Here is a 27063-nt window from a genome sequence, read left to right as displayed (position 1 = left end):
CCGCTGCGCTTCCTGTACTGGCACATATCTAGGTAAGGAAGAGGGCGTGGCCTGAAAGGGGGCGGAGTCAGCGCGCACACCTGGGATGCTGGCGGCAGCTGAGAAGCGCAAGGAAGGGCGTGGCAGCTCTCAATCAGCTGTGCGCCGAAGGCAGAGGAAGCGCTTGAGTGCGTGTTATTTAAAAACACAAGACAACAGTGACACCACACAAAAAGAACGAAATTAGCAGTTTTTTAAAAGACAGAACTATCCAAGAGTACCTCCAGCTCCCGGCTTCCGCCTCAGGACTGGGTCATAGGTTTTGTCTGAGATCGCCAGGAATCGGCGGTTTAAGTACAGGCAGCAGGGGGCGTGGCCTGAAAGGGGGCAGAGTCAGCGCGCACACCTGGGATGCTGGCGGCAGCTGAGAAGCGCAAGGAAGGGCGTGGCAGCTCTCAATCAGCTGTGCGCCGAAGGCAGAGGAAGCGCTTGAGTGCGTGTTATTTAAAAACACAAGACAACAGTGACACCACACAAAAAGAACGAAATTAGCAGTTTTTTAAAAGACAGAACTATCCAAGAGTACCTCCAGCTCCCGGCTTCCGCCTCAGGACTGGGTCATAGGTTTTGTCCCCTAATAGGACCGTAAGTCTCTCATTACTAGTGGTCATAGTTAATTTTGTTCCCTGTACGATCATTTTTCTAATTACATTGGGATAAGAATTAGAGGTTTTTCAGTGATTACTGTATCCCCTGTATTTTTCCACAGTAAATTTTGCAGGTAAAAGCTGCTAAAATATACCTGGTGAAATGCTTGTTACATTTCAAGATATATAGAATTTGGTGTGAAAGGCACAAAATCCACTTGTCTTTCCCCATTTTCAATGGTGAAATACATAATTTGAGATACTTATTGTATTTTCTAAATTCTGCACCAACGAGTATCGAATTTAACATGGTGAGATAACTACCTCAGCCGGGCCACTCATTATGAGCTTCTAGGCTAGTACGTTTTGAAATGTGATGAATATAGAATGAACAGACTGCTGTGTGTTTTTATAGCATGGCTGTTAAATTGGTGACCATATTATTTTGGGTTGTATCATCCTATAGAGAGTGGTACAAGGCAGCCAAGTAGACTCCACCTGATGAGATTATGTTTAATTCTTTGAGAAATAGCTTTCACAAAACATGATTACCTAAATGCATAGCTAGGGCAGACTTTGTTTGCATGAGTAGTAGGTCCGCATAGCTAGAGCAGACTTTGTTTGCATGAGTAGTAGCTCAGCATAGCTAGGGCAGACTTTGTTTGCATGAGTAGTAGGTCCGCATAGCTAGAGCAGACTTTGTTTGCATGAGTCGTAAGTCCGCATAGCTAGGACAGACTTTGTTTGCATGCGTAGAAGGTCAGCATAGCTAGGGCAGACTTTGTTTGCATGAGTCGTAAGTCCGCATAGCTAGGGCAGACTTTGTTTGCATGAGTAGTAGGTCCACATAGCTAGGGCAGACTTTGTTTTCATGAGTAGCAGGTCAGCACAGCTGGGGCAGACTTTGTTTGCATGAGTAGTAGGTCCGCATAGCTAGGGCAGACTTTGTTTGCATGAGTAGTAGGTCAGCATAGCTAGGGCAGACTTTGTTTGCATGAGTAGTAGGTCCGCATAGCTAGGGCAGACTTTGTTTGCATGCGTAGAAGGTCAGCATAGCTAGGGCAGACTCTGAGTAGTAGGTCAGCATATCTCTGGGTAGCTTTTTCTTTTTTGTTATTTGAGGCCTCTGTAGGAAATGTATCCGTCTCACCCACCAGCAGCTTTTAGCTGTCTATGTGCAAAAGACCTCTTGTGAATCATACCAAAAACTTACTGTGGTTTTTTTAATCGCCCATTGCTTACAATTGTTTTGCTTTATTGTGGCTCTCATTTGCTTTCTTCTTATTTTTCTGTTTGTCCCTCACTCCTCACATTCACGAGCCAACTTTTTTTCTTTTTCTTTCAGCACTCTATGAGAGTGTATTTGTTTTGTAGCTCGCCCCCTAGTGTGCTGCTCCCCGCAAGCACCACCCTTCCCATGCACTCCGCCCCCTTCAAGCTTATCAATTGCTTACCCCACCCATCCCTGGCTTTTCTAATTTACCTTTTTTTTTTTTTTTTTTAACTCACCAGGCCCAGCACTTCCATTGCTCCATCGCCCCCTGTTCACTCCTCGTTGAACCCCCCCTCCCCGCTCCTACAACCAGCTCTTCCATTCCTTCCTGAACCTCTTGTGGCACTCCACACATATTTTTTTTGTACGGGCCTAACAGCTGCCATTTGCTGCCGGGCTACTCTGCAGTGCAAAAAGGGCTCCAATGTAAATAAAATATATTTTTCAATGTGTAGGGGCCTAACACCTGTCGTTTTCTGTCAGGCTGCCCTGCAGTGCAAAAAGTGCTCTAATGTAAATAAAATATTTCAATGTACCAGTTCAAATGATGTCCTTCTTCGTCGGTAAATAAACAAACATAATTGCAATAATTCTCTAGGCATGCATATGATAGTGACAGATGCGCATGAGTGCATCATCAGATATGCACACAAAAGCAACACACATTTTTAGGTCGAGCATTCGAGACCTCTTGTATATACTTTAGTATATACTGTAGTATATATAATTTTTTTAGTATATACTTTAGTATATACTTATATGTGGCTCTGGAGATCAGCCCTAGGACTTGTCTGCTTCCGCTTGGGGACTTTTTTCTGTTCAACTGCCTCTATTTAACTGTCTTGATATAAAACGACGAGGATAGATCAGTAAAATACCAGAATTGCTTTCTGCTGAGGGATTTTCTGTTTTTTTATCTTTGTGGCAACTGCCTCTATTTAACTTTCTTGATAGAAAACAACCAGCAGAGGTCAGTAAAATACCAGAATCACTTTAGCATTCTCTAGATTCCAGTCCATAGAAATTGTCTTCCGCAAGCACCCGTAGACAATAATATTTTTTTGAAATCTTGTATTGTCAGTGATATGACCACCGAAGGCCCTGCTTTTATATTAAAAACAGAGCTTTTGACTATACCATTTCTAGCTGAAAGGCAATATTTCTCCTCATGTGTTCCCATACATGGCTTGTCAAGCAGTTTGGTGCTTACTTTCCTTCCATGTTAAAGAACAGTAGATGTTTCAGCACCCAGGCTAATGTGCTGCATAGCTAAATACATATAAGGTCCCAAAGGCGAGACCGATTGCAATGCAAATGCTTGTTTTTATCTGCTGCACCACAACATCAATAAAAAGCTTTTTAGTTGCTTTTTGCAAATGCTGCAAAGCATCACCAAATAACATTGGCAAACAATAGAACAAAAAAGCAAGAGTTATTGGCTTTGCTAATGCTTGTTTAAGCTGCTAAGTACTGAGGCTTATGTATTGTGTTTGCCATCATGATGTCTAGTTAAAAAAATAACAAACCCTTCGTCATATGACTCAAAAACAGGTAATGGGTGAAGACCTAGCAGGGGTCAGATATGCTGCTGTACACACAGTGTCAAATATCTATTACATGAAAGAAGCCTGCTTCTGTAAAACTGCATGTCCTTTGAAAAGGGCACTGGATTAAAATGGCATATCTTCCAGTAGTAGGTTCTCCAAATAGATTTGGCTATGCCAGCCTCCATAGAGTGTCCCTTCAGACTTAATGTACCTGAACTCCCTAATTCAGAACTTCTAATTCACCAATTAAAACGTATATTACATTTCCCAATTTAGAGGTTTTTCTTTCTGATAGAACATTTCTAAATCAGATTTTGACATGAGGTAATAAATCTTAACAAAATATTCGGTCCTCCTCCTTTCACTTCATATCTGGGAGCTTCCCATATGTTAATCTTTATGATCATATAAATCCCCGGAGAAGGTGAGCTTTGCACCGCTGGTTCTGCCCTAGTAGAGCCATTGTCTTTGTAAGGAGGTGAAGTACCCTAAAGTTCTCCAGGAAGTTCCCAAGCCTAGTGGAACCAGACTCAGCATTGACATAAATGGCCCTGTCCTGCAGTTCCGCAAGAAATATTCTTAAGTGGCAGGGGTATTATAAAAAAAGATGCGAGTTACTCTTTTCCAAATATTGAGTGTCCCAACACATTGGGTGTCCTAGATTTTAGTGCCCTGAATGCCAATCTCATTAGATTCCACTGAGTTGATTGTGCTGTAAAGATGGCAGTGATATTGTGTTGAACCAATAGATATCAATTATTCATGTGTTCATTCTAAAGCAGTTCAGGAACTTGATGCCTGGATATTGAAGTCCTGTTTGATTGAACCAGGACTGGACCAGTCAGCTTGAAATTTACCTACCAGATCAGTAGCATAGTCAGGCTTTTGCTTTGCCTTTTTGGCTGCAGTGGGGAGATGCAATCTTTGAATTCTGTAGGTGGCTTCATAGTTTTAGGATCAAAAGTGATACTCTCAGCTGTGCCTGCTTTTTCTTGCCATGAACTGAGGGCTAAATCTAAAAGGCAAAAGTAGCTTACAAACATGCCATCAAAAAACCATGTTACAGTACCACATTGTAGACCCTCACAACCCTTCAACATCACAACTGAGAAAAAAAAATGCACCTACCGCATCTCTCTGGCCTCTATGAACTTTCCTTGCACTGGGGGCTATAAAATCAAAGGGTGTATACCCCTCTCCCACATAGTGAATAGTCAGATTTGTTTCTCAAAAAGACTCTTTAATGTTGCTTTTTTTTCTGTATTTACCACTATGTGTGCAAAAAGTTGAATGGTTATTATCTCCACTAATACCATTTCCTTCATTTCCATGTGCTGGTTTTGCTCAGACTTTGTGTCTGATAATAATCTGAGCTCTCATTTACTTTTATTAATAAATGTGCCATGATATTACATTTTTGTTCTCTCTATTCTGTTATTTGTGTTACTGTATTTCTGTTACCCGCAGACACTTCTTAATAGTAAGTTCTAGCTTAAACCACATGTGTAAAAGGTAGGTAGGTTAAAGGCAAGTTGAGAAATCTTTGCTGTTGTGGGGCCTTCTTAGAAGGTTTTGTCTCCCACAAACATTTCTTCCTGTCATATGGCTTCCTAACAACTCTCCGTACAAACATTTAGGTGTTGCTGGGGAATGGTTCTAGGATAAAGAATGTACAGAAGGAAGAGTATCCATTAGAAGCTTCAATAACATTGGTTCTGATCGATACTGCACTCCCTGTAGCCCCATTGTTTTTTTATCCATACGTTTGCCGTGGATCTTTTGATTAGTTCACTGGGAAACAGGAGATGGTACAGATCTGAACTGCCTATTACACTCACCCTGGGCTTTTATGATATTCATGTTATGTTTTGCAATACTTAAGAGAGAGCCTCCAATGCTCAGAGACTAGTGAAAGGTGCATCTGTTTTTTGTTATACTGGCTGCTAGCATCACACGAATGTTCTGAGAAAGGGAATGATGTTAGTGTGTAAATGCAAAAATAAACAACAAATATAGTGTCACTTTCCTTACATGCAGTTTTATATAGCACAAACTAGGCCCAGAGGCATTGGAGTACTTTACATGAGCACCACATAACATTACAGAGGATCATATTTTTTTTTTTAGGTTCATGTAGATTAAGTGATTTGCTCACAATCACAGGATGTTGAACTGTCCTGGGACTTGAACCTGATTTCCCAGTTTCAAAGTCAACTAAGGCCACAACCTGTCCCTGTTGACTGCAGTAATTGATATCTGGCAGACAAAGGAGAAGAGCAGAGACTGATTTATCTCCGCCTGTTGCACGGAGTGGAGGAGGACAAAAATAAACTGAGGAGCTCCCTAGCTGGCACTCGCAAACTCCCATCACCCGATGCTCCAGTCCACTCCCCTGCTGAAGTCTCCTGCAAAGTAAGTGCTAATGGCTTCCCATCAGCAGCTCCTTGCAGACTCTGTCACACCTGGAGGGAGACACAGGGCAGCCACACCTCTGTCACACCTGGAGGGAGACACAGGGCAGCCACACCTCTGTCACGTGGCCGGTGTGGGCATTGTCAACATCACTAAGTTAGCATGAGCCTTTCAGCCATGATTCAACTTTGCACACGTTGCTAACTGCTTTTATTTTGCAATGAGTCTGTCCGTGCCTTTTACATGGGAACTGTTCACTGTGTTTGTTCTCTGCCTGTTCCTGGCGTTTAGACTGAACATTGTGAGCAAGGTCGATAAACAATGGCCCTTGTTGTTCTGTTCTGGTCAGGCCCTAGCACTTAGACACAATATACCAATGCAGCAGATGGAAGACTAGCATTTTGATATCACGGGGATTCACGCATGAAGAAAACGCACTTGGAGAGGGACTTTTCCAGGGAGAAGAGCAATGCAGTTCCTATGATGTAGATCTACCATCTAGGCACTAAGGTATGGGGTCTGCTGACAAAGCCCAGAGATCTTCTGTTATATAATAATACCTATTCCTAGCAAGTGGAGGGGGTTAGACCAAACTGTCTTCTCTATTGTCTTCTCATTATGACATCACCCTTCATGATATACGGCCTTGTTGCTATGCTGACAGTATTTGTATTATGCATTTTTCTGCTTATTTTGGCACGTATACTGCATTATAGAGCACAATAGGTCAAATAAATATTCTAAACTGTTTTGTATCTCTGTCAGACTTTATTGTGGACAAAAAGAAGAGTGCGGGCAAGAGGGTTGTGCCTTGTTACCGCGATTCCTGAGAGTCAGGAGTGTTGTGTTCTGGGGTGTCCAATCATTTGCTTCTCTGTGAGTGTGTAAGAGAGCGAGTGAGACACTATAGCTAGTCGGTCCAGGGTTCTTGGGCACTAAGGTGGTGGGAAGGCTTAGACCCTATACACAAAGGTCATAAAATCCTGCACATAGTTCTGTGTATGTGCAGAATCCCTGCAACACTTCATGCTGTGACAGTTGGAGCAAACACAAAAAGATGATGTATGGAGTACTAAAACTTTTCGACCACTCATCCCCAGTCAAGAAACCTGGGTTGAATCCATTGTTCTTTTGCTCACTATGCCACCCCAGTTTTCACCCAGTCAAATGTAAATCAGTCTTGACCCTGCTCCTCATGGGATCAGTCTAACCCGAACTGCCAGGCCAGGTCCTCCCGGGACCGGAAACAAGCAACCTGGGACCGGTTTCATGGTATCACCCCATATCAGCTAGGCTAGCTTGAATCCAGTGGCCCAGCGAGCAAGGCACCCACGTCTAGGCATACCCTCGGCCACTTAGGGCGAACATAGCAAACACAACAAGATGATATACGGAGTACTGAAACTTTTCAACCACTCACCTCAGTCAAGAGATCTGGGTTGAATCCATCGTTCTTTTGCTCACTATGTCATCCCAGTTTGGACCCAGCCACATGTAAATCAGTCTTGACCCTAGTCCTCATGGAAACAGTCCAGCCCAAACTGCCAGGCCAGTTCCTCCCTGGACTAAAAGCAAGCATCCTGTGACAGTCAGAGCAGCCCATTGTCATTATGCCTCTGACATTATCCCGCTGGCCTGACTTCACGTGCATGGGGTCATGTTTGTTAAGGCTGTAACTTCAGCCTTTCTCTCACTGTGCAGCTGGGGGGGGGGGGGGGGGGAGGGGGAGTCCTTAGTAAACCAAAAAACAGCCTACCAACTGGCCTTAGCCAGAGGTCCATCGGCCGATGGACCATTGCCCGCCTTGCCTATCCGAGGCTGCCTTGGATCTAATGACTTCTATGGATGGAATTTATCAGTGGATTGTGAGGGTCACGTGAACAACATTCTTTATGCAGTAGGGAGTTGTCATGTCTAGAAGGAGTCATGTAAAGACTCTGCAACTGTCTTAAAGATAAATGTTTCCACCTGTCCCCTCCCCGACTTTAGAACGGAAAACAATTCTGGAATGGCCCCCTGTGGTGGCTGAGCGTTTTCAAAGGTAAACACACCAAAGGAAAGCTAGTATTAAGAAAAACGAACATTCATGAAGCGCTCTAATCTTTTTCTAAAACCTGCATATTGGCTGGATGTAATTCTCAGGTGTTGCCGGGGCCATTAATCCTTATATTTACCTACTATTGTAGCTGTATCTGACACCTCAAAATGTCTTAACCATAGGGTAAGATTTATTAAGTGAGAAATGTGAGGTGAAAGACAGTCAATTGCCCTTTTGATATACTTGTGGCAAGTTGTCTTTTTTGTTTCCTAAATTCAAGCATTTACCTCTTTAACTTTGAAGTAAATATATCAAGCTAAACTGCTTTTTTAGCACAGCCAAGAATACATATTGTAGACTTGCATTTAAAGGCTCAAGAAAGTGATAGAACTGTTATCTTTACTGTTTTTTATCAAAAGTACTCGGGGCCAAACTTATCGATATTTGACACAGTGCAACGCAGCAAGACAACTGGCTGCACTGCATCAAATGGAGAGGGCAGGAATGTGCTGCTCTCTCTCTACGCTGACGCACTAGTGGCTGCCAAGCGCCAAATCAGGCACCCTTTCTCCTTGGTGCAAGGGTGCCTGAGTTGCAGACCGGATTATTTTGGTGCCGGAAGGGACACCTTTCTGCACAAATGTAATCCTCTATGCAGCACACATGGAAAGAGGACAAAACAAGGAGAAATAAACACATTTCTCCTCATTGGGCCTCCCCTAGGAAGGAGTTCTATTTTGACACATTCCCAGGATTAATAGTGTCAGTAAATCTGGGAATGCGCCAAAACCCATGGGTGGATGCGTGACAACAACCACCCTCCATCCATGTGCACTTTTCCAGGGCAGGGATTTGTGCTGCCTTGCAATACTCCAGATGTACTATGTTATGCATAGCCACACGAGGTAGGTCTGTGTGGCATAGTGAATCTCACTTAAGGGCTTTTGTTGCCCTTGCTTCACCTTGTGTGACGCAAGGACAACGCAGGCCTTGATAAATCTGGCCATGTTGGTTTTGCTGTAGTTCTCAGGTAGGCAGACATAATTCCTGGAAAACAAACCTGACCTGGGTACTTGTCCAGAATATCCAGGGGTTGGCAATGCTGACTATGGGCATTTTTCGTAGGCGATGTGCTTTCTACAGGACCAGAGTAACAAACAGAAAACAACATACATTTTTAGGTTCTGTAAAATCTAAGAAATCGATGAATGTGTGTCAGACTTCTGTATGCCATCTTTTTGGGGATTTCAGATGACCATGTGGAACAGGGCCGTTTACAGTTTGAGTCATACTTGCCTTTTACAGGAAAATGTCGGTGAGGAAGTTGTGACCAAATATTTGTTCTGCATTTGTTCTGGTTTTAGTAATTCTAGATATGCATAGGTTTTCGATAGGTTTGGGGTGTCCACAGTCACACAACACAGAAACATCACATGCAAGTAATTTTAAAACGGTTTGAGACAACACACTATCCACACATTGAAACACTGATGCTGCCTACCCTAAGGAAACTGTGAGTGGGTGAGCAACCTACCTACCATACTGAGTGGGCTGACAACTATGCTGATAATGGGGTTGTTTTGTAATTGCATGGCATGTCCAAAAGGCCAGCATTTCTGTGTGATCTCCCTGATGTACAGGAACACCATAGTTAGACAAGTTGGCCTAGCTATGCATTCCTTTCTGTGTTTGGAGCAGCCACGGTTCCTGCAGGTAACAGCGGTGGGGTGGTGGTGCCGTGTAAGGGAGGGTTCCGAGGGACGATGCTGAGGGAAAATTATTTATTTATTTAATTTTCCCTTGGCATCGTCCCTCGGAATCCCCCCTTACACGGCCCCACCGCCCCACCACTGTTACCTGAACGGACCGCGGCTGGTCTGGGGTAGAATACAAAACCTGTATTGCCTAGCATTTGGGTTGGAGACATGAGCTACTTAAATAACAGTGCATTGAACCTTGTGTGGGCAAATGGTAAGTACTTGAAGATGCCTGTATATGTGCAACGATCTGTTTGTAGCTTAGATATCGGCCAATTATTATATGGTTACATTTGTAAAGGTTACGACATGTTAGAAGTGTGATAAAATATCAACCTACACTCTTCTCTAACTCTTTTTATTTCGTTGCCAGGAACATCCAGAAGAAGTAAATTCTTTGGAACTTTCCCCGGAAACTACGTCAAGAGGCTGTGATTGTATTTTTTTACCTATTTATTCTGCCACTTAGCCGCACAGTATACCTGCGTTACATTGCTGAGAACCTTTTCAATCTTGCTTTAAAGTCTCGAGTAGATGTCATTATCCGACCGTCATCATCCACTGCCAAAATGTTCCTTCAGTATTAGTGTGAACACTACAGAGAGGACAACTGCAGGCTTTCAGAAGACCAGAGGAATGGTTTCACTTTGAAGTATTTTACCGTTTTTCCTGCATTCAAATATTTTCTAGTTCTGATTGATACTGAACAACACGTAAGAACTTTAATTGCCTTGTATAGGCGAAGAGCTTTTGTAAGAGTAAACAATTTGTTACTGTTATATTTTTGGTCGCTTCTGGTACTATGTCTCCAGGTTGATGGAGACTTGACCATTAGATCTAATCCCGATGCAAATATCAAGTTGATATTGAGTTCCCACAAAGTTGGCGTTGGGTGACGTGTGAATCCCATTTGGTGACCATGTCTACCTGTACGGCCGGCTTACAAAAGAGACGAGATTTCAAAAGACTGACCACCTGCCCTCAAATGCGATCATTCGGATGAGGGAGTCAATGTCGGGCTTCAAGGAGGGGAGATGTTGTGAGAGCCTGATTCAGATGATCTTGGGTGTTAGTGTGCGCGGGAACAAGCAAATGTATTCAACGGGCAACTACATCGGTGAAATGGACAGCAATAACAAATGATTGTAATATTATGTCAGGGTATCTTTTAACGAGATCTCACAAGATGGCGACATCTTCAGCAACATGAATGCCGGGTTGCGAGGTTTGAATTTAATGTAAGTGATGATGCAACGAGTTCACCTTGTGTGCTTTTAAGAAAACAGAGCTACCTGACCAGCCAGTCACAGAAGTACATGCTCAAGCCGCACTCAGAGTTCGGATTTGGTTTCACCGCTTATGAGTATTTGTGTATATTAACAAAGCCTGAGTTCCACAGTCTTATTTAGTAATATGGGCACTGCAAATTGAGTTGCAAGTATTAAACATTTTACTTTCTGCGCATTACGTGAGAATGATGCAGTTATAATTTAAACATGTATGTTTTTTAAAAAAATGTCGATTGCAGGCCACGGAAGGCAGGAAGAATACGAATCCCAAGCCTGCCCACGCTTTTGCGCATATTTAACTTTTGTTTTCAAGCACCTTATTAGAAGAGGACCGATTTTCTTGCTCTTTTCCATTGGTTGTACAACTGAACACATGGAAGTGGAATGGTAGCATTTTGTACATATTTCGCCCACTTTTGTTTTGTACAGATCCACAGTTCGGTATATGGTCAGGCAACGAATAAGCATGAAGATACAGTGCCTCGCATCGTCATAGACAGTGCAAGATGTGGTTACATGGCTATCACACTGGTGGTGAACACACCACTTAGGCACATCCCAAAAAATAGTATTGTGTGCAAAACTTTGTCAATCAAAAATGCCGTTTACCACCAGCCAAATCTTAAATGTGCACAAGTCTGTAGTGAGGACCCATGACAGCTGAGACAAAAGATGACCCTCTTGGTGTAGTCTACCCTTTTGGCTGCAGGTTTCATGGTCAATTCCTTTAGCACCCTGTGTTGTGGGGGCTTGGTGCCGTGAGCTAGACTCCAAGCATGAAGCTTAGCTGTGGGATTCATGCCCGTCTCTAAAGGCGTTTACGAAGACTTCGTCCGTTGCCTGTCATATCCAAGAAATGTGCCGTTTCTAAGCTCCGTACCCGATGAAAAAATGGTTTTCATACCTGAATTTCAGGTCTTTGAATCTTTGGATTCCTACAACAAAGTATATTTGTGTTTTTTTTTCCTTGAATAGACTTCTAATAAATTTTGCCTGGCAAAAATTAAAACCTTTGTCTTTCATATTAAGTGATTTCTAGAGCCACAGGTCAAGTTTACGGTGTGTGGTGTGAACAAGACTGAAAATGTCACAGTATTATTGGAAGTTTGTCCCATATTAGGAATTTGGGTTGAAAACTGGAAGGGGAGTGGACACAAAGATATTGATGTCTAAATGAAGAGTTTAGGATGTTCAATGGATGACGAGCCGACTTGAAAAGTGATGAATGCAAACCTTTGTCCAAAAGAGGTATCAGCAGCAATTCTATGAGGGGGTACCTCCACATATATGGCACACTTGGTTTCATCAGGCTAGAGGTAATGCATCTACAAGAGTGTCTCGGCTGCCCATTGAAGTGTATACCCGCCAAACAGCCTTCAACGAGGGATTGTAGAGAGCTGTCTCATAAAGACTGTGATACTGTCCTCTGCACTACTCCCAGAGGACTGCCACACTATCCCCGAGGCACTGCAACATCACTCCCTCAGTATTGTGACATTAGTGCTCTGGCACAGCATCACTCTTGTCCCACAGTGCTACTCAGCAGATCTGTCCTTCATTGTGACTCTACTTTCCCATGGTGAGACCTCTCCCTGTACTACGGCACGACATTGCAGCCCCATTGCACCACCCCCGCACTGTAATAGCATTCCCCTGGCTGCAGGATTCTCCCAGCACTGCAGCATCCCATAGCACAGTGAAACCACTCACAGTACCGCAACACCACCGCACAGCGCTGACACCGCCATCAGCACTGAATAATCTAGCCAGTGCTGTAACACCACCCACATCCTATTACTGTGCCCCCTATCAATATGGTAGCATCCCCAGCAATACAACACCACCCCTCAGCACTGTAACAACCTAAGTACTATGACAGCCCAAATTCCAGCACAGCTGTACACTCCCGCCAGTCATTACAACACCACATCCTAATACTGAAACACAACCTCACCATTATAATATGTCTCGTACATTGTAAGGGTGCCAGGCATGGAAAATGGGCAACATTTTGATAGTAAAAGACGGTCAGAATTGTGGTGCTGTCAGCCCATCACACTCCTGGGTCCCAGTTCCGTTGCAACTGCTACCCTAGTGATCGCTGCATCCCGGAACATGCCTCATCTATGTGACAGCACCCCACAATGCCACAGTGCCTCTGCTATTCTGTTACCCCTAATACTGAGACATTAACCCACATACACATTTTCTTTGTAAACCTGGGCTTTTATGTTAAGCTTGTTTTTAAAAGTTCAGAAGTTACATACTTGTAGATATACATGTAGTTTTGAATTCTTGCCATTCGAATAAAAGTATTCAAGTTTTTATTGCATTGCTTTCAAAATAAATCTACACAGGAAACTTATATTGTGATAAACCAGCGCCCTAAAGTGGAGTTCCCTATGCAAAAACGACATCCTGTAGAAAATCAGCATATGCTTCCAGCAAACAATATTTTTTTTAGTTATGCCTGCAAAGTATAAAAGCACCTCATGGAAACACTTTGGGTCAAGGTTACTAATGCTGCTGGTGCTCATCATCCCTGCCTATGTGAAGTGAGTAAGTAAACCATAGCAGGTTGAGTCACTACTCTATCAGACCCTCACTCTGGCGACTCAACAGTGTCCCTTTGAGTGTCTGCTGCTCACTGGCCCATCCCATTAAGTAATTGCTGTGTTGGGCGTGTCATGCACAGACTATGTCAGCATTATTCTTTGAAGGCCTCACTGGCTCCTTATTGCTGGGCGAGTGAAGTTCTGAGTTTGGTTCGATCTTCTAAACTCTTCTTCATTCAAGCCTTTCTCACTGAAAAACTGTCTGACTCCCTAGATTTCTAGATGAGCCTTTAGGTCCAAGGATAGGCCATGGCTTGTGATACTTAAGCTAAATAGAAAGGTCTTTGCATCATAAAATGCCTGTTTTAGACATGAAGTGTGGCTTGATGGCTGACTATGGCTATGACAGTCCATAGATGTCTGATCCCAAAAGGTGAGTTAAAATTGTATGGAGGTGCTAAATTGATCATCTTTGTTTAAATGTAGGCACTCTCCTATAAAGTAAAAAAACCTGTGACTAATATTCACCCATAAGTACGAAGGGTTAACATGTTTCAGCACCTTATATATTTATTTGATACTTTTTTCAGGACACTAGAATGGCTCAGTACAATGTCCAACTCAATGTGTGTAAATTAGTAACATAGTGGATGCGAAAACATTAAACATATTTTTTGTTACTGGCCAGTACAAGATGTTATTGTTTTGCTACACAACCACAAGTTCTTTCGGATCGATAGAGAATTAGAACATTGGAATTTTGGGAGCTGCATTAAAAACAATTGAGTGCTCCGAGCTTCTAATGGCCGTTAGAAGCCCAGAGCTCCAACATTTCAATGTTATCCTTCACAGCTGTTGCTATGAACAAAGGCATCACGAAGCCCATGGAGATTTCAATCCCCTTGGGCTCCGAGAGGCCTTTGTTTAATTTGTTAGAACATTCTGATCTCTAGGGGCGGAATGTTCTAATAGCCTTATAGCCCTTCGTAGCTGGGCTATACCGTTATTAAAGTCCTGCTCCCTTGTTTAAAGGCCCGAGCCGAAGGAGCGGCCTTTATGGCTGGTATAGCCGGATACGGCGGGCTATAAGGCAATAATAAAAACACTCACCAAAACTTCACATATACTGTCCACAACACTATTGCTGCATGCCTTATGCCTCTATATGTTCTTTGATGTAAACCTCATACAGGCTAAATTAAACTCACACTAACATTGGTATGTAGTGTTTGCTTTTATGGTGTCTGTGATTAAATGCAAGGTTTTGAAAGTACCCTTTTTGAGGTTTGGGTGCACGAATGCTTTGTTCAAATGTGTGTCTGAGAAAGCTTGCACCTCATTATGTCAAGTTTAAATAAAAATTGTTTCATGACTGTTTACAGACATGGGAGCAAGATCAGAGATGCAGAGTGTTTCTAGATACTAGAGCTACTTGTAGTGTAAATATGTGACACCACAATCATTTCCTCTTAGATCAAAAACACTAAAAAAGTCTCTTGGCTTTCCTGCCTTTACTTGAATACGTTTTTTAAGATATGTCAGAGCCCCATTTGGAGGGCCCCTGAGCAAGCAGGGGCCCCTGGCCCAACAGTGGAGGCTGAGGCCTTTTACTCCTGATGCCCCAGAGCCTAATCTACTATGGCTCCTGAGCATATGGGCCAAGTAGCCCTTCAGCACTTGACTCTCAGTAATAGCGAAGTTTGAGCAGTCCAAGGCTCCCTCGGGGGGAGGTACATGGATGGGGTGAACACAGGGTCACAAGTCAAAATGCTTGCAGCTGTACAGCTGGGTAGGTTGTCAATCATCCTTCCCATAGTATTCCCTTCAGAAAGATGTGGTTTAGTGCTGTCCCATACATTAGGATGTGCCAGTTTTAGCATTCTAACTATGTCAGGAAGTGAATTAGTCATTGTGCCCTTTATCACCTTCAAGTCTTTAATCTACCCCCTCAAGTTGTCTATTAGAGGGCTCAGTAACAGAGGTTTCGCCTTCGTGGTGCTCACTGGCAATGGTACTTGGCTCCAAGTCGGGGACAGCAAGCAGTTCACATCAGTTCCAGCATGGTACGTGGAACGCCAACGTTACTAGTAGCTGAAGTTGAAGCATTCGTGTGGACTAGGGCCAAGTGGCATCCCTCCGTAATCGCACCCAGGGTCTCGCTCTCAAGCCTGGAAGCATTGGGTTTAGGTTTAGTGCTCTTTCGAAAGAGTTTCATTATTGTGGCAGATACTAGGCTCCAGGGATTCCCATCCGCACAGTTAGTTGGTAGGTACTGTATTAGTATCCTGAGTCAGTAAGGTCTCCACTTCCTCGATTATTTGGTCAAGGTAGCCCAATGCACAATAGTCCGCAGCCAATACCGGGCCTGTAGCATTGCTATGTTTTAAGGGGACCTGCAGCTTTGCACTTCTCCATTGAGCAAACGCATTCCTTGTCAGCAATCAACTCTGACAAATAAATTGTATCAGAGTTGTAGCAGAAAAACCTTTTAGCCCCGGTGAGCCTGGCCACCCTTTTTAGAGTTTCGCATGCAGAGAAAAGAAGCAGTGAATAGTGGATGGTAGGTAATGGTAGATAGTGGGGTTGCAACAAGGCAAAAAGGACGGGGGATGGCACAGATGATCCCCCTGCAGGCACGTCAAGGTGCGCAAGCTGCTCCAGCCCAGCGTCAGCCACCTTCGCGCACTCGGGTCGCCTGTTGCTCAGCTGCCTCTACCTCAGCTATCTGCCTTCCCTCCCTCCTTCCCCTGTCTTTCCAACATCTCTGAGGGGTTGTCTCCTCACTCTCACAGTCACACTGAGGCACACGAGGGGTCAAAGGAAAGAGAGGGAGCTGTCTCACCTGTCGCTGATGCCTGGATTTCCTTATCCACGTAGGCAACCCTTGACTCCAGGTGGAAGATAGAAGATATGCAGCTGGTGGGCCGGTCGTGTCTCTGTCGCTTCCTCCTTGTTGCTCATCCTCGTGACCTTGGGCTCAGGGTCAACTACCTGCCCACTGCTGCCCCCCCCCCCCCCCCAAATCCCATAAAGGCCCTAGTCTGCCTCCTGTGCTCCTACAGTAGCCTCTCTGCTGCCACAGCTGTGTTGTTTTCACCACGCTCCAAGTTTCACGTGGTATCCCTGTCCTTATATGATGAGGCTTTCAGGCAGCCTGGTCTGGCAGTTAGCGGCCGGAAGTTCTGGAGCTGGGACTGGGGATTGAGGTCTGGGGATTGCACAGCAATCAGGCACTATAACAGTGCCCTGCAAGCCCGCGCTCCTTCAGCGTAGCAGTTCCAACTCTGACCACTGATGAACAAAACCACTTCTCCTGACTGAGGGGGACTACTTGTCCCAGAATCCCTGGTGGTAACAGGGAGGGAGCAGTCTTTGTCAGGACCTGCCAGGGGACCCAGCATAGAAGTTCAGGATGTGGTATAGCACAGGAGTGTGGCTAACCGGTATGTAAGAGACATTGGTAGCACCATCAGCAGTAGCATTAAATTAACGTCCACCCAAATAATCACTTTTATGGACAAAAATAAGTATTTAATTTTGCCGCTACCAACACAAAGGAAAATACAACATTAACAAACAGTCCCCCTGAGGTCAGGACTCTAATATTTCTTATGCAGTTGCCTGTGTCCCACTCCCTTCTCGCTCCATTGATAGTGGTTATTCCCCGTTCACTATAGGCATCATCCAGGGTAAGGTGAGTAGCGGACGGCCAAGCAGCACAAAAGTGACCAGAGGTGTGTGCCTTCAGAAGGGCTACCTCCAGTAAGGCTCCATTGCATAGTGGTAGTAGCAGTCATTTAATTTTTATCTTTTCATTGTATCATGTTAAACATTTTTCAATGACAATCCCTTCAAATTTAAGGAGTTCGTACAGTTCCATCCTCACTTACGTAATCTAAATTCTTAACGTTTCGTTAAGGCTCATCAGAGGGCTAAACGTGTTAGACGGCGCTGAATTTAAATGCAGCAGAAACCAAAAAGATAATTAACCAACCCAGTCCATCATTATTTGCCCACATTTTGATTGCCGGTAGCTTAGGTTAAGTAGGTCATTCTTATCATCACCTTGTAGTTTGTTGCAATAGACGTCCTAAGTGTGCGCATGTCCATACATCGGTCTAGAGCTCACAGCCACAGGACTCGAGCTATACCTCACAAATGAGGCCCAAGGAGGCTGAAATTGGTTAGGGGTTGCCTGTGTTCTTGTCTGGAGAGGACCTAGTCTGTCAGTTCAAGCTGGACTGTTTCTATTGGAGCAGTTTGAAGACGGATTTGCACATTTGGTCTCTGTGTAGAGTGTCATAGTGAGTTAAAAACGATGAACTGCAATTCGGTCCAAGCTATCGCCAGTGGTAAAACACAAAATTTCCTATTTCAGCAATGGAGCACCCACCTACGGTCCTCTGGCTCCAGAAAACAAAGCTGATAAAGACATTGACAAAGATTGTGGTAGCCTTCCAACAAAGCAGCACAGAACGTGGTTGATTCAGTCCTTTAATTTTCCATTTCTTTTTTCAGACTTCGTTTTAGCGTTTAAATAATCCGTTTTCAATAGAATAATCTCCATTCATTTAAGCATTTAATACAGTTCAATTTGCATTGAGTTGCTCTCTTGACATCATCATGTTTTGCTTTTATTATAGCTAACCAGAAAAGCAAAATTTGATTTGGTTCCCTGGATGGTGAAGTAATGGTGGAAGAGATTGAATGTGCCTCTGTGCGTGTATCTGTTTGTCCATGTTCTGCACATGTCTATGTGCACATGTTTGAGAGCTCCAGTCCCTGCACTAACTGGCACATGTATCAACAATGCCGTTTGCGATTCCTTAATAGCGAAAAATAAGGATTCGCTAATAAGGAATAGCAAAAGGCTATGCATGTAGAAATCGCTTACAAAATAGCGATTTCTAAACATTCCTTAATTGCTACTCGCAAATTGCGAGTCGCAATTAAGGAATACCTCCCCATTGATTATAGGAATGAATGGTAAGACTTTCTCAATTTGCTAATCTCAATTAGAGAATCGCAAATTGCTCATGCTATTTCAAGGGTGCCAGGGCGTCAAAAAGACACCCTGTTGCACCCCTGAAATCTGCATATGAATACATCTTGCACACACACATGCCCCAAGGGCATGTGTGTGTGTAAAATGGAACTTTGAAAAATGCACTTTAGTGCATTTGTCAAAGTTTTTGCAAATTACCATGAAGGTCAACTTCATGGTAATTTGCTCCCCCTATTAGCGAAATCGCTAATTTTTAAACTTTCATGCATTGCATTTAAGGAATCTCAATTTGGGATTCCTTAAATGCAATAGCAATTTAAGGAATCGCAATTTGGGATTCCTTAAATGCAATAGCAATTTAAGGAATCGCAATTTAGAGATTCCTTAAATTGCGATTTTTGCATTTGGGATGATGCATCCCAAATGCAAAAATCCCAGTCGCAAAGGGGCAGATTCTGAGAATCTGCCCGTTTGCGACTGGCTTTTGCTTTGATGCATGTGGGCCTATATAAAGGAAGGCCTCACCTTCACACTCCCTCATCTCAACCTTGACAGATGATGCATTGGCATAATGTCACTTCCGGCAATTGCAGATCCATCTGCTACTCATGTAACTGTAGCTAGAAGTCAAGGAGCTACCAGAGAGACATCTACAATAACCAAGGCACAGGTAAGACTCCTGGTTGATTAGGAAATGTTGCTACTCCCTCACCACCCAGAGTATTCTGTGCCCCCACCGATACATCGCGCCAGCTCTTTAATGATGGAGCTCACCTTGGTATGATGGTGGCCCTGGAGTAATAGTATGCCTCTTTCGAATATAGTAGGCATTTGTGATTTCACCAGGATGAGCCAGAGAGCTGAGATCCAAATGCACTGCAAATAAGTGAAGCTCCGTGCCCCAGAGCTGTAGAACTGAATCCTTCCCCATGAGATCTCCAAAACATGAGCCACACATGAGACAGGAAATGCAACCATTGGGGAAAGTACTAGATTTTGTATTTAGGTACCGGTGTTGAGAGGTGAAGCAGCAGCCGCACACGTACACAATTAGAATGCAAGAAGCGGATGAAAGAGCTGACCAGAAGTCTAACTGAAGTGGGAAGCTCAAGGCCTGGCAGCAAAGACTACACCAGCCTGATCTGATTCTTAGCAATAAAAATAACCAACCAACACCCTTGAACTTGACCAGACAGCAGACGATGCATGAAACAAGGTATCAACGAGACTGCGCAGTGGGGCCTTGCAGTGAGGTGCATTGGCAGTGAAGAAGAGGCGCAGGCCTAAAATGTAAGACCATGATATGAATGGCTATATACTACTGCATACAACAGGCCATGCACAGCAGACTGAACAGAGATAGCCTTTGAGATGGCCACAGTCCTGAAAGGGGCCTCTACTGCTGTGCTCAGAAAGACTGCACAGCCTCTGACTGGAAGAGGAACATGGCGAGGCCGTGTGCTTGGACAGTAGGTGTTGCGGCCTGGAAGGTGAAGTGCAGGAGGTGTAGGGCACTGCAAACATGGTCCGTCTGTTGTTAAAAACTGCCTCTGGAGGGATTTGCACAAGCCAAGATGGATGCCCCCCTCCCCGCTAGCTCCCACAATTGCCCATATTAGTGACAATGTTTCAAAGGCATTTTGGCAGCCAAACGGCCTATAACTTCAGATTTCCCCAGTAGCTAAGTTCAGGGCTTCCTCTGTATATCTTATTCGGCATGAATCCTCATGCTTGCAAGACTGTTGTGTCAGCCACCTAATCTTCAGCCTAGCAGCCAAAGTTCCTGTCAAGAGAGGCAGAGTTGAACTCAGGAAAGGGTGCAGCTTGAGCCTAGACCCCTTCTACAGCTGGTTTTAGCTGCTGCACCTGCAACTACATTGATACCTGTTACCTCTATATTTCTACCCTTTTATTCTTCATTTATACAAAATACTTTTACTTTCATTTTATCACAACAGAAGGAAAAGCTGAGCCTGTTAATGTTAATAAGCGTAAACAGGCAATCACACCACAGCCATTTAAATCTAAAATTGTTAACTCTGTAGAATCTTCCTTAGCCACATTATTGAAAGAAATACAGGCTGTTTGATCTAACACCGATAATACTGCCTCAGAAATTACAAATCTTTGCAAAGATATGGCTGGTCTGTCAATGAAGTGTTCTGGTCACTCAATCAAAATTCAAGGTAATACATTTAAAATGAACAGTCTCTTGCCCATTGCAACCAAAATTCTTCCTATGAACAACCTTTTATTAGATTTAGAAAACAGAGACAGGCAATATAATCAAAGCATTTTTAAACTTCCTGAAGAAATAGAAGACAATGATTGCAGATGTTACCTAGAGAACTTATTACTTAGCCTTGTACGTTTGAAAATCCCTGAAAATGTTTAAAATGATAAAATGCACCAGATTCCATCATACCGCAAACCTGGTCAAGCTAAACCTTGTCAAGTGATCTTCAAAGTGTTACGTCATAATGTTTTATTGATAATGAAAGCTGCAAAAGAAATTTCCTGGTTAATGATACCAAAATTTTAATTCATCAAGATTTCTCCAAAGAAACAGTTGACATATGTAAAGAATTTACATCCCTACGACCAAGGTTATGGACCTCTGGATTAAAATATGTTCTTTTTGATCCCTCCACTGTGAGTATTTGGAAGGATGGCATTTCTAAATCCTCTACCGCCCGGAAAACTTTTGTGCTTTTGATCAACATTCTCCTCTCTCCATGGATACTAACAAGACTTTCACCTGAGACGACTATACTTTCCATTTTGAATCCATTTTTGGCTCGCCACTAGTATGATATTTGCATTCTGGGAATATTTTTCCTCTGACCATACTTGTACGTGTCTGTGTGTGGTTCCTTATCTTTATTAATGTGTTTATGTTATCTTTTATTTGTTCGTCTTTGTAGTTCTTTTTCATTCTTCCTTTCTCAGACCTACTTCACTCTTCTTGTGATGATCTTAATTATCATATCACATTGTTTCTGGAATACTTTTCCCTCCTATCTTTCACTGTTATGGATAAGTTCAACAAGATTAAAAAAAATTCTCTTAATGTTAAAGGTTTATGACACCCTGTTAAATGTAAAATGTTAAATCTATTTAGCGAGGCATAAAGCTGTTATCTGTTTGCTTCAGGAAACACACAAAGGTGATAAACCTTTATCTTATATTATTACAAAATGGGTAGGCCAGATACTTTCCTCCCCTGCCGTAGGCAAAAGAATGGTGTAGCTATTCTATTCTCAAAACAACTTCAGCTCCAAATATTAAATAAGCATACTGAGGGTAGATTTTCAATTGTCAAAATCAAATTTGATGCTAGTATTTTACATGTAATCCATATTTATGGCTCAACAGCTGATGAGCCAACCTTTTGGAACAATCGTACTTCTGAGATTGTCAAATTAGGTAATGTTTCCTTTATTGTTGATGGTTACTTTAACGTAATATGTGATCCTCTACTGGACATAGTTTCTTCTACTAAACATTGCCCTCTTAAAGCTTTTCATGCACTCAAAACTTTCTTTAACACTACCAAGCTTGTGGGTCTTTGGCGCTTACACCATCCAACTAATCAACTCTAATCCTCATAATTCATACTCCCGAATTGATTATTTACTAACCTCAAGAAACTTAGTTAATTCAATCTTTGACCCTATTAGTGGCAATATTGATATATCTAGCCATGCTTCCACCTCTCTGGTTTTGCAATTAGATAAAACACAGAGTTCTCAACCTAGGTGATGTGTGAATATTGGTATTGCTCTTAATGAAGATAATAGGACTAAAATGTTATCAACTATTATAGATTATTTTTCTCTCAATCCTGAAGACATTACATCTAACATCAACTGTTGGGGTGAGTTTAAAGCATTTATCAGAGGTGTGACAATATCTAAAATGGCACATGAAAGCAAATCATTCCACTTAAAATTAAGGCTATGGATACGAAAATAGCCGAATTTAAATGACTGTTTATTACATTTAATAATATTACTTAAATAACAATTATTTACTATGGACATTGTTTAAGAAGTTTTAGAATTTTCTCCTTATTATACATTAATTCTACTTCTATTGACAATCATACTATTGATACTTCTTTCGAGTAATGTAATCTACCAGTAATTTCCCAATCTGGTAAATCCCAATTAGATTTAACCATTTCCATGAAAGAAATTAAGTTGGCCATTAAATCATTGAAACCCCTTAAAGCACAGGACCAAACAGCATCCCAACAGAATGTTACAAAACATTTTCTCCTCCCCATATACCTAACTTAATGCAACTATTCACTCACGTTAGTACTACTGGGTTAACTTCAGGTTTTTTTTTAATGAAGGTTGGATTATTGTACTCCCCAAACCAGAAAAAGGTCATTCTAAAGTTTCTAACTATTGCCACATATTTTTAATTAATAAAGATTTTAAACTATATGCAAAAATTCTAGCCAAAAGATTATCCAACATTGTATCCAGTATAATTCATGTAGATCAAACAGGTTTTATAAAAACAGATATTCAGTTAATACACCCTTTGTTCAATGCAATCAAAGCTATAGTGTCTCTAAATTAACCCTGTGGCCTTCTAGCACTTAATGCTGAGAAAGCTTTTGATAAAGTTTATTGGCAGTATTTATTTTGTACCCTTTCTGCATTTAATTTTGGCAATTTATTTATGCTAATGATATCAGCTCTCTACTCTTACCCCTATGCCAGGCTATTTGTAAATGGCCAATTATCGCATTCGCTTTTTCTTAGCTGGCTATTGAACCTTTTCTTTACTTTCGGCCATTAGAATTTCTAATGAAATCTAAGGTATTACTATTAAAAACATTAGCATTAAAACCTCTGCATATGCAGATGATGATCTGTTATTTATGAGTAATCCAGAATCCTCCATTCCTCATTTACTCCCTCTCAGACATACCTACTCCCAGGTTTCAAGTTATACATTAAACACTAATAAAACTGTGTTTTGTCCTTTAAAGGTCGTATGCACTCCTGATATGTTCCACAATACTGATAGAATATTGCAAAAAGAGAAAATAAAATATTTAGGTATTTATTTTTCACACTCTATTAAACAATACATTACTTTTAATTGTGATTATATACTCTCTAAAATCGAATATAAAATTAAAAAATTGGCCTGCCTCATATCAGTAGCATAACAGTGGCATAACAAAAGCCCTGCAGTCCCCGCGGTGTGGGGGCTACTGAGCTTCAGGGACCCCCTCCGGCACTGGCAGGCCCCTATCCAGAGAGCTTTGGACTCGGTTTGAGTGTGGGGGGGCCCCTGCATGTACTTCTCAGGGGCCCCCCTAAAATGTTGTTACAACACTGCCTCACTTTTATCATGATGGGGGAAAATCGAGTCTGTCAAAATGGTCATTGTTTCTCAAATATTGTATCTTTTATTTATGCTCCCTATACAATTACCTCTTACATTCTAGAAACAAATTAGGCAAACTTTTATCTCCATTTATTTGGAATAACAAACCACCATATTTAAGCTATAAAAAACAAAACCTTGCAAAACATTTATGGTAGTCTTGGCTTCACAGATTTTCTTAAGTATTATATTGCTTTCATTTTAAAGCTTCTTTATGGTTTAGACAACTGGAATCAACTAACTCACACACATGGCTCCATATTGAACAATGATTAGTCTCACCCTTTCCTTTACCTGCTTTATTATCCAGATCTAATTCGGCTACTTTAGTAAATTTCTCTAGCATTCTCAAATCCACCAAATTAATTTTACAAGATTTTAATTTGTTATTTCAGTCACCTATTTCTACTAAAGCGAAACTCCCTTTAAGGTATAACCCCTTGATAAAATTTAATCATACCATCAATTTCTGGCAGTACTGGATTACAGCTGGTATTTTTATCTTGGTGTTATATGCAATAATACCTTTTTACCTTTTTTTTAATTGGAGCAAAATGTTTTCCTTACCTTTAACAGACATCTATAAGTATGAAACTTTAAACAATTCTGTTCTGAATTGTTTTCCTAACGAATTACCTACAGTTAAAATCTCTGATTCAGAAATTTGCATTAATGATTTTGTCACTTTTCCACACACTGTTTCAAGATTTTACAAAAAACTGAATAACTCCAATGAGAACAGTATAATTGTACTTAGTAATTGTTGGACCGATGAACTCTCCAAACCTTTTTCCCTGGATACTTAAAGAAAAATATGGTTAACAAACATTTCTGGTTGGCTTCTTGTTGCCTTATATCAAACTAACTCCTTTACTCTATTTAATTGTTTATTAATCCCTTTAAATATTTTTACAGCAAAACTATTAGATTGCTCACTGTGTTGGCAGCGTGAAATGATAAACGGTTCTTTAAGACATGTCAAATTTGTCTTCATTAATTGTCCTATTATTGCAAGTTTTTGGAAAGATGTATGGGATATTATAATGAAAATACTCAATATTTCTGAAAATCTTACTTATGACATGCTTATTTGCTAATCAATTTCCTTATCCATTGCAGTGTCTGAATTACATTACAAATTATTTGATTTTTTGCTATCTTCTGCCCTCAAATGAATCACAACAAATTGGAAAATCCTTCTTTACCATTAGTACATGCTCATGTGTATGATCATGAATTATTTTCACCGGACGAGGAGCCCATTTAACTCTTAAGGGTATTGTTCATAATAATGTTTCTTACCAATTATTTTGGAAGCCAGTTGATGAATATATTGCATTATATTTGTAATGCCTGATATTAATAGTATATAGATTAGTTTATTACATTTAATATGCTTTCTACTCCATTAAGTAGGTCTTGTTTGTTCCCTTCATACTTAATTTTTTATTCTTTTTTCAAGCACTAATATAAATATTTAACTTTTATAGGTACATTCTTCAATGAACATTTATTTTACTCGACCAATATACTATGTACCATTTCGGTGTTTTTTTCTGTATTGTCTTTTCATTCTAAAATTCATCTGATTTATAAGAAGAAAAAGAAAGAAACGGCCTCTGCATTCTCCTAGAGCTAGCTCAATAAAACACAATGTGCATAGTGCTGTGAAGGCCATATTTTCTGCCATTTGGGGATTTCCAAATGTGATTGGCATTACTGACTGCACATGTGGCATTTGTTCCACCTCGAGATACTGAACAAATTTATCAGAACTGCAAGATTAATTGCACACTGACCTTTCAAATGGTATGTGACTCTGATCTCATCATCACTCACTGCCATGTACATTTTCTAGTCTAAGCCCATGATTCTACTGAATAGTATCATACTACAAACCAAGGAAACCCACAACTCAATCAATCAATAAAGATTTGTAGAATGCGACTGCCTCATCCATGAGGGTCTCGGGGCGCTGTGGGATCATGCTGCCTGTTCTCTTATTGGTTGGAAATTCAGGTATTGAAAGCCTTCCTGAACTGCTTGAGTGATTGCGAGGCTCTGAGGTGCAGGGGGAGGTTGTTCCAGGCCTTAGATGCCAGGTAGGAGAAGCTGTGGCCTCCACGGTTCGTCCGGCGGATGTGTCTGTGGCTTCTACAAAGAGGGATCCAGATCGGAGTTTCCTGGTAGGTTGATGTAAATTCTCTTGTTTGTTAAGGTACGCCAGTTCTTTGTTGTGTAGTGCCTTATATACATGGGTGAGCAGCTTGACCTGGCATCTGTTTGTGACTGGTAGCTAGTGGAGTTTCCTGAGGTGAGTGGTTATGTGCGTGCATCTGGGGAGGTTGAGGATGAGTCTGGCTGCTGTGTTCTGGACAGTCTGGAGTTTCCTCTACATAGGTGATTCCTATGTAGAGGGGGTTGCCATAATCGGGTCTGCTGGTGACGAGAGCTTGTGTGACTGTTCGCCAGGTGTTGGGTGGGAGCCACCTCTAAAAGCACGACTACTTGCTGACTACATAAAGAGTCCCATCAACCAATGATCCTAGGCATCTTCCCCATGTGGTGAAATGTCCTATGTTTGTTTCAATTATCATAAAGGATTGATGGATTTGTAGTCAACATGCACAATAGTTTCAAGCAATTTCTACATCTTCATGCTAGACATTACTTCAAAGCAGGTATTACATTTTACCTCTCTCAAATTATTAAACACAGTTCTTTCAATATTTAGTTATGATACTGGGCCAATCAACTTACACATACATAAATTAGCCAAAACATCTAAAGCCATGATTTTAAACAAGAAGCAATTTCAAATAAAACATGAATACAACATCTACATGGATGTCCAATATGCTGCATTCCAACATAAGAACATAAACATGTCTTTTTGAATGTCAGACTTGTGGATTTACCTATCTGTTTCCTGCAGGAGAGTCTAACTATGTATTGAGGCGATGGCTGCTAACACTGGGCATAAAGTGAGGCTAACACTTGACCTGTAACATAATTGAAATTGTTGTTGTCTTGCTCCAAGACTGCTTCAAATGCCTCCACTGCACTGGTGGAACATTAGAATATGAACCTGAGATATTTTGTAGAATCTAGGTTGAATACTGAATGCTGTGCAATTTAGCGATAAGATG

The 27063-nt window shown here is 41.7% G+C and overlaps 1 protein-coding gene and 1 long non-coding RNA gene across 15 annotated transcripts in view; one reads left to right on the top strand and one right to left on the bottom strand.

Annotated features, from left to right (window-relative positions):
• Positions 1 to 11951, top strand: part of SORBS2 (sorbin and SH3 domain containing 2) — a 665007-nt gene extending 653056 nt beyond the window's left edge. For all 14 annotated transcript variants that reach the window (XM_085641964.1, XM_085641952.1, XM_085641951.1 and 11 more), the window contains one exon: positions 10027 to 11951. In XM_085641964.1, coding sequence (XP_085498090.1) covers positions 10027 to 10088 — 62 coding nt within the window. In that variant the 3' untranslated portion in view covers positions 10089 to 11951. The remainder of the gene's footprint in view (positions 1 to 10026) is intronic.
• LOC146862699 (uncharacterized) overlaps positions 1 to 27063 on the bottom strand; it is an 89618-nt gene that overhangs the window by 30314 nt on the left and 32241 nt on the right. The gene's annotated exons all lie outside the window — the stretch shown is intronic.

This window comes from Triturus cristatus, chromosome 2_2 (genome assembly GCF_964204655.1).
Source record: "Triturus cristatus chromosome 2_2, aTriCri1.1, whole genome shotgun sequence".
Classification (NCBI taxonomy): Eukaryota; Metazoa; Chordata; class Amphibia; order Caudata; family Salamandridae; genus Triturus; species Triturus cristatus.
This window is presented reverse-complemented; position numbering and strand designations above follow the sequence as displayed.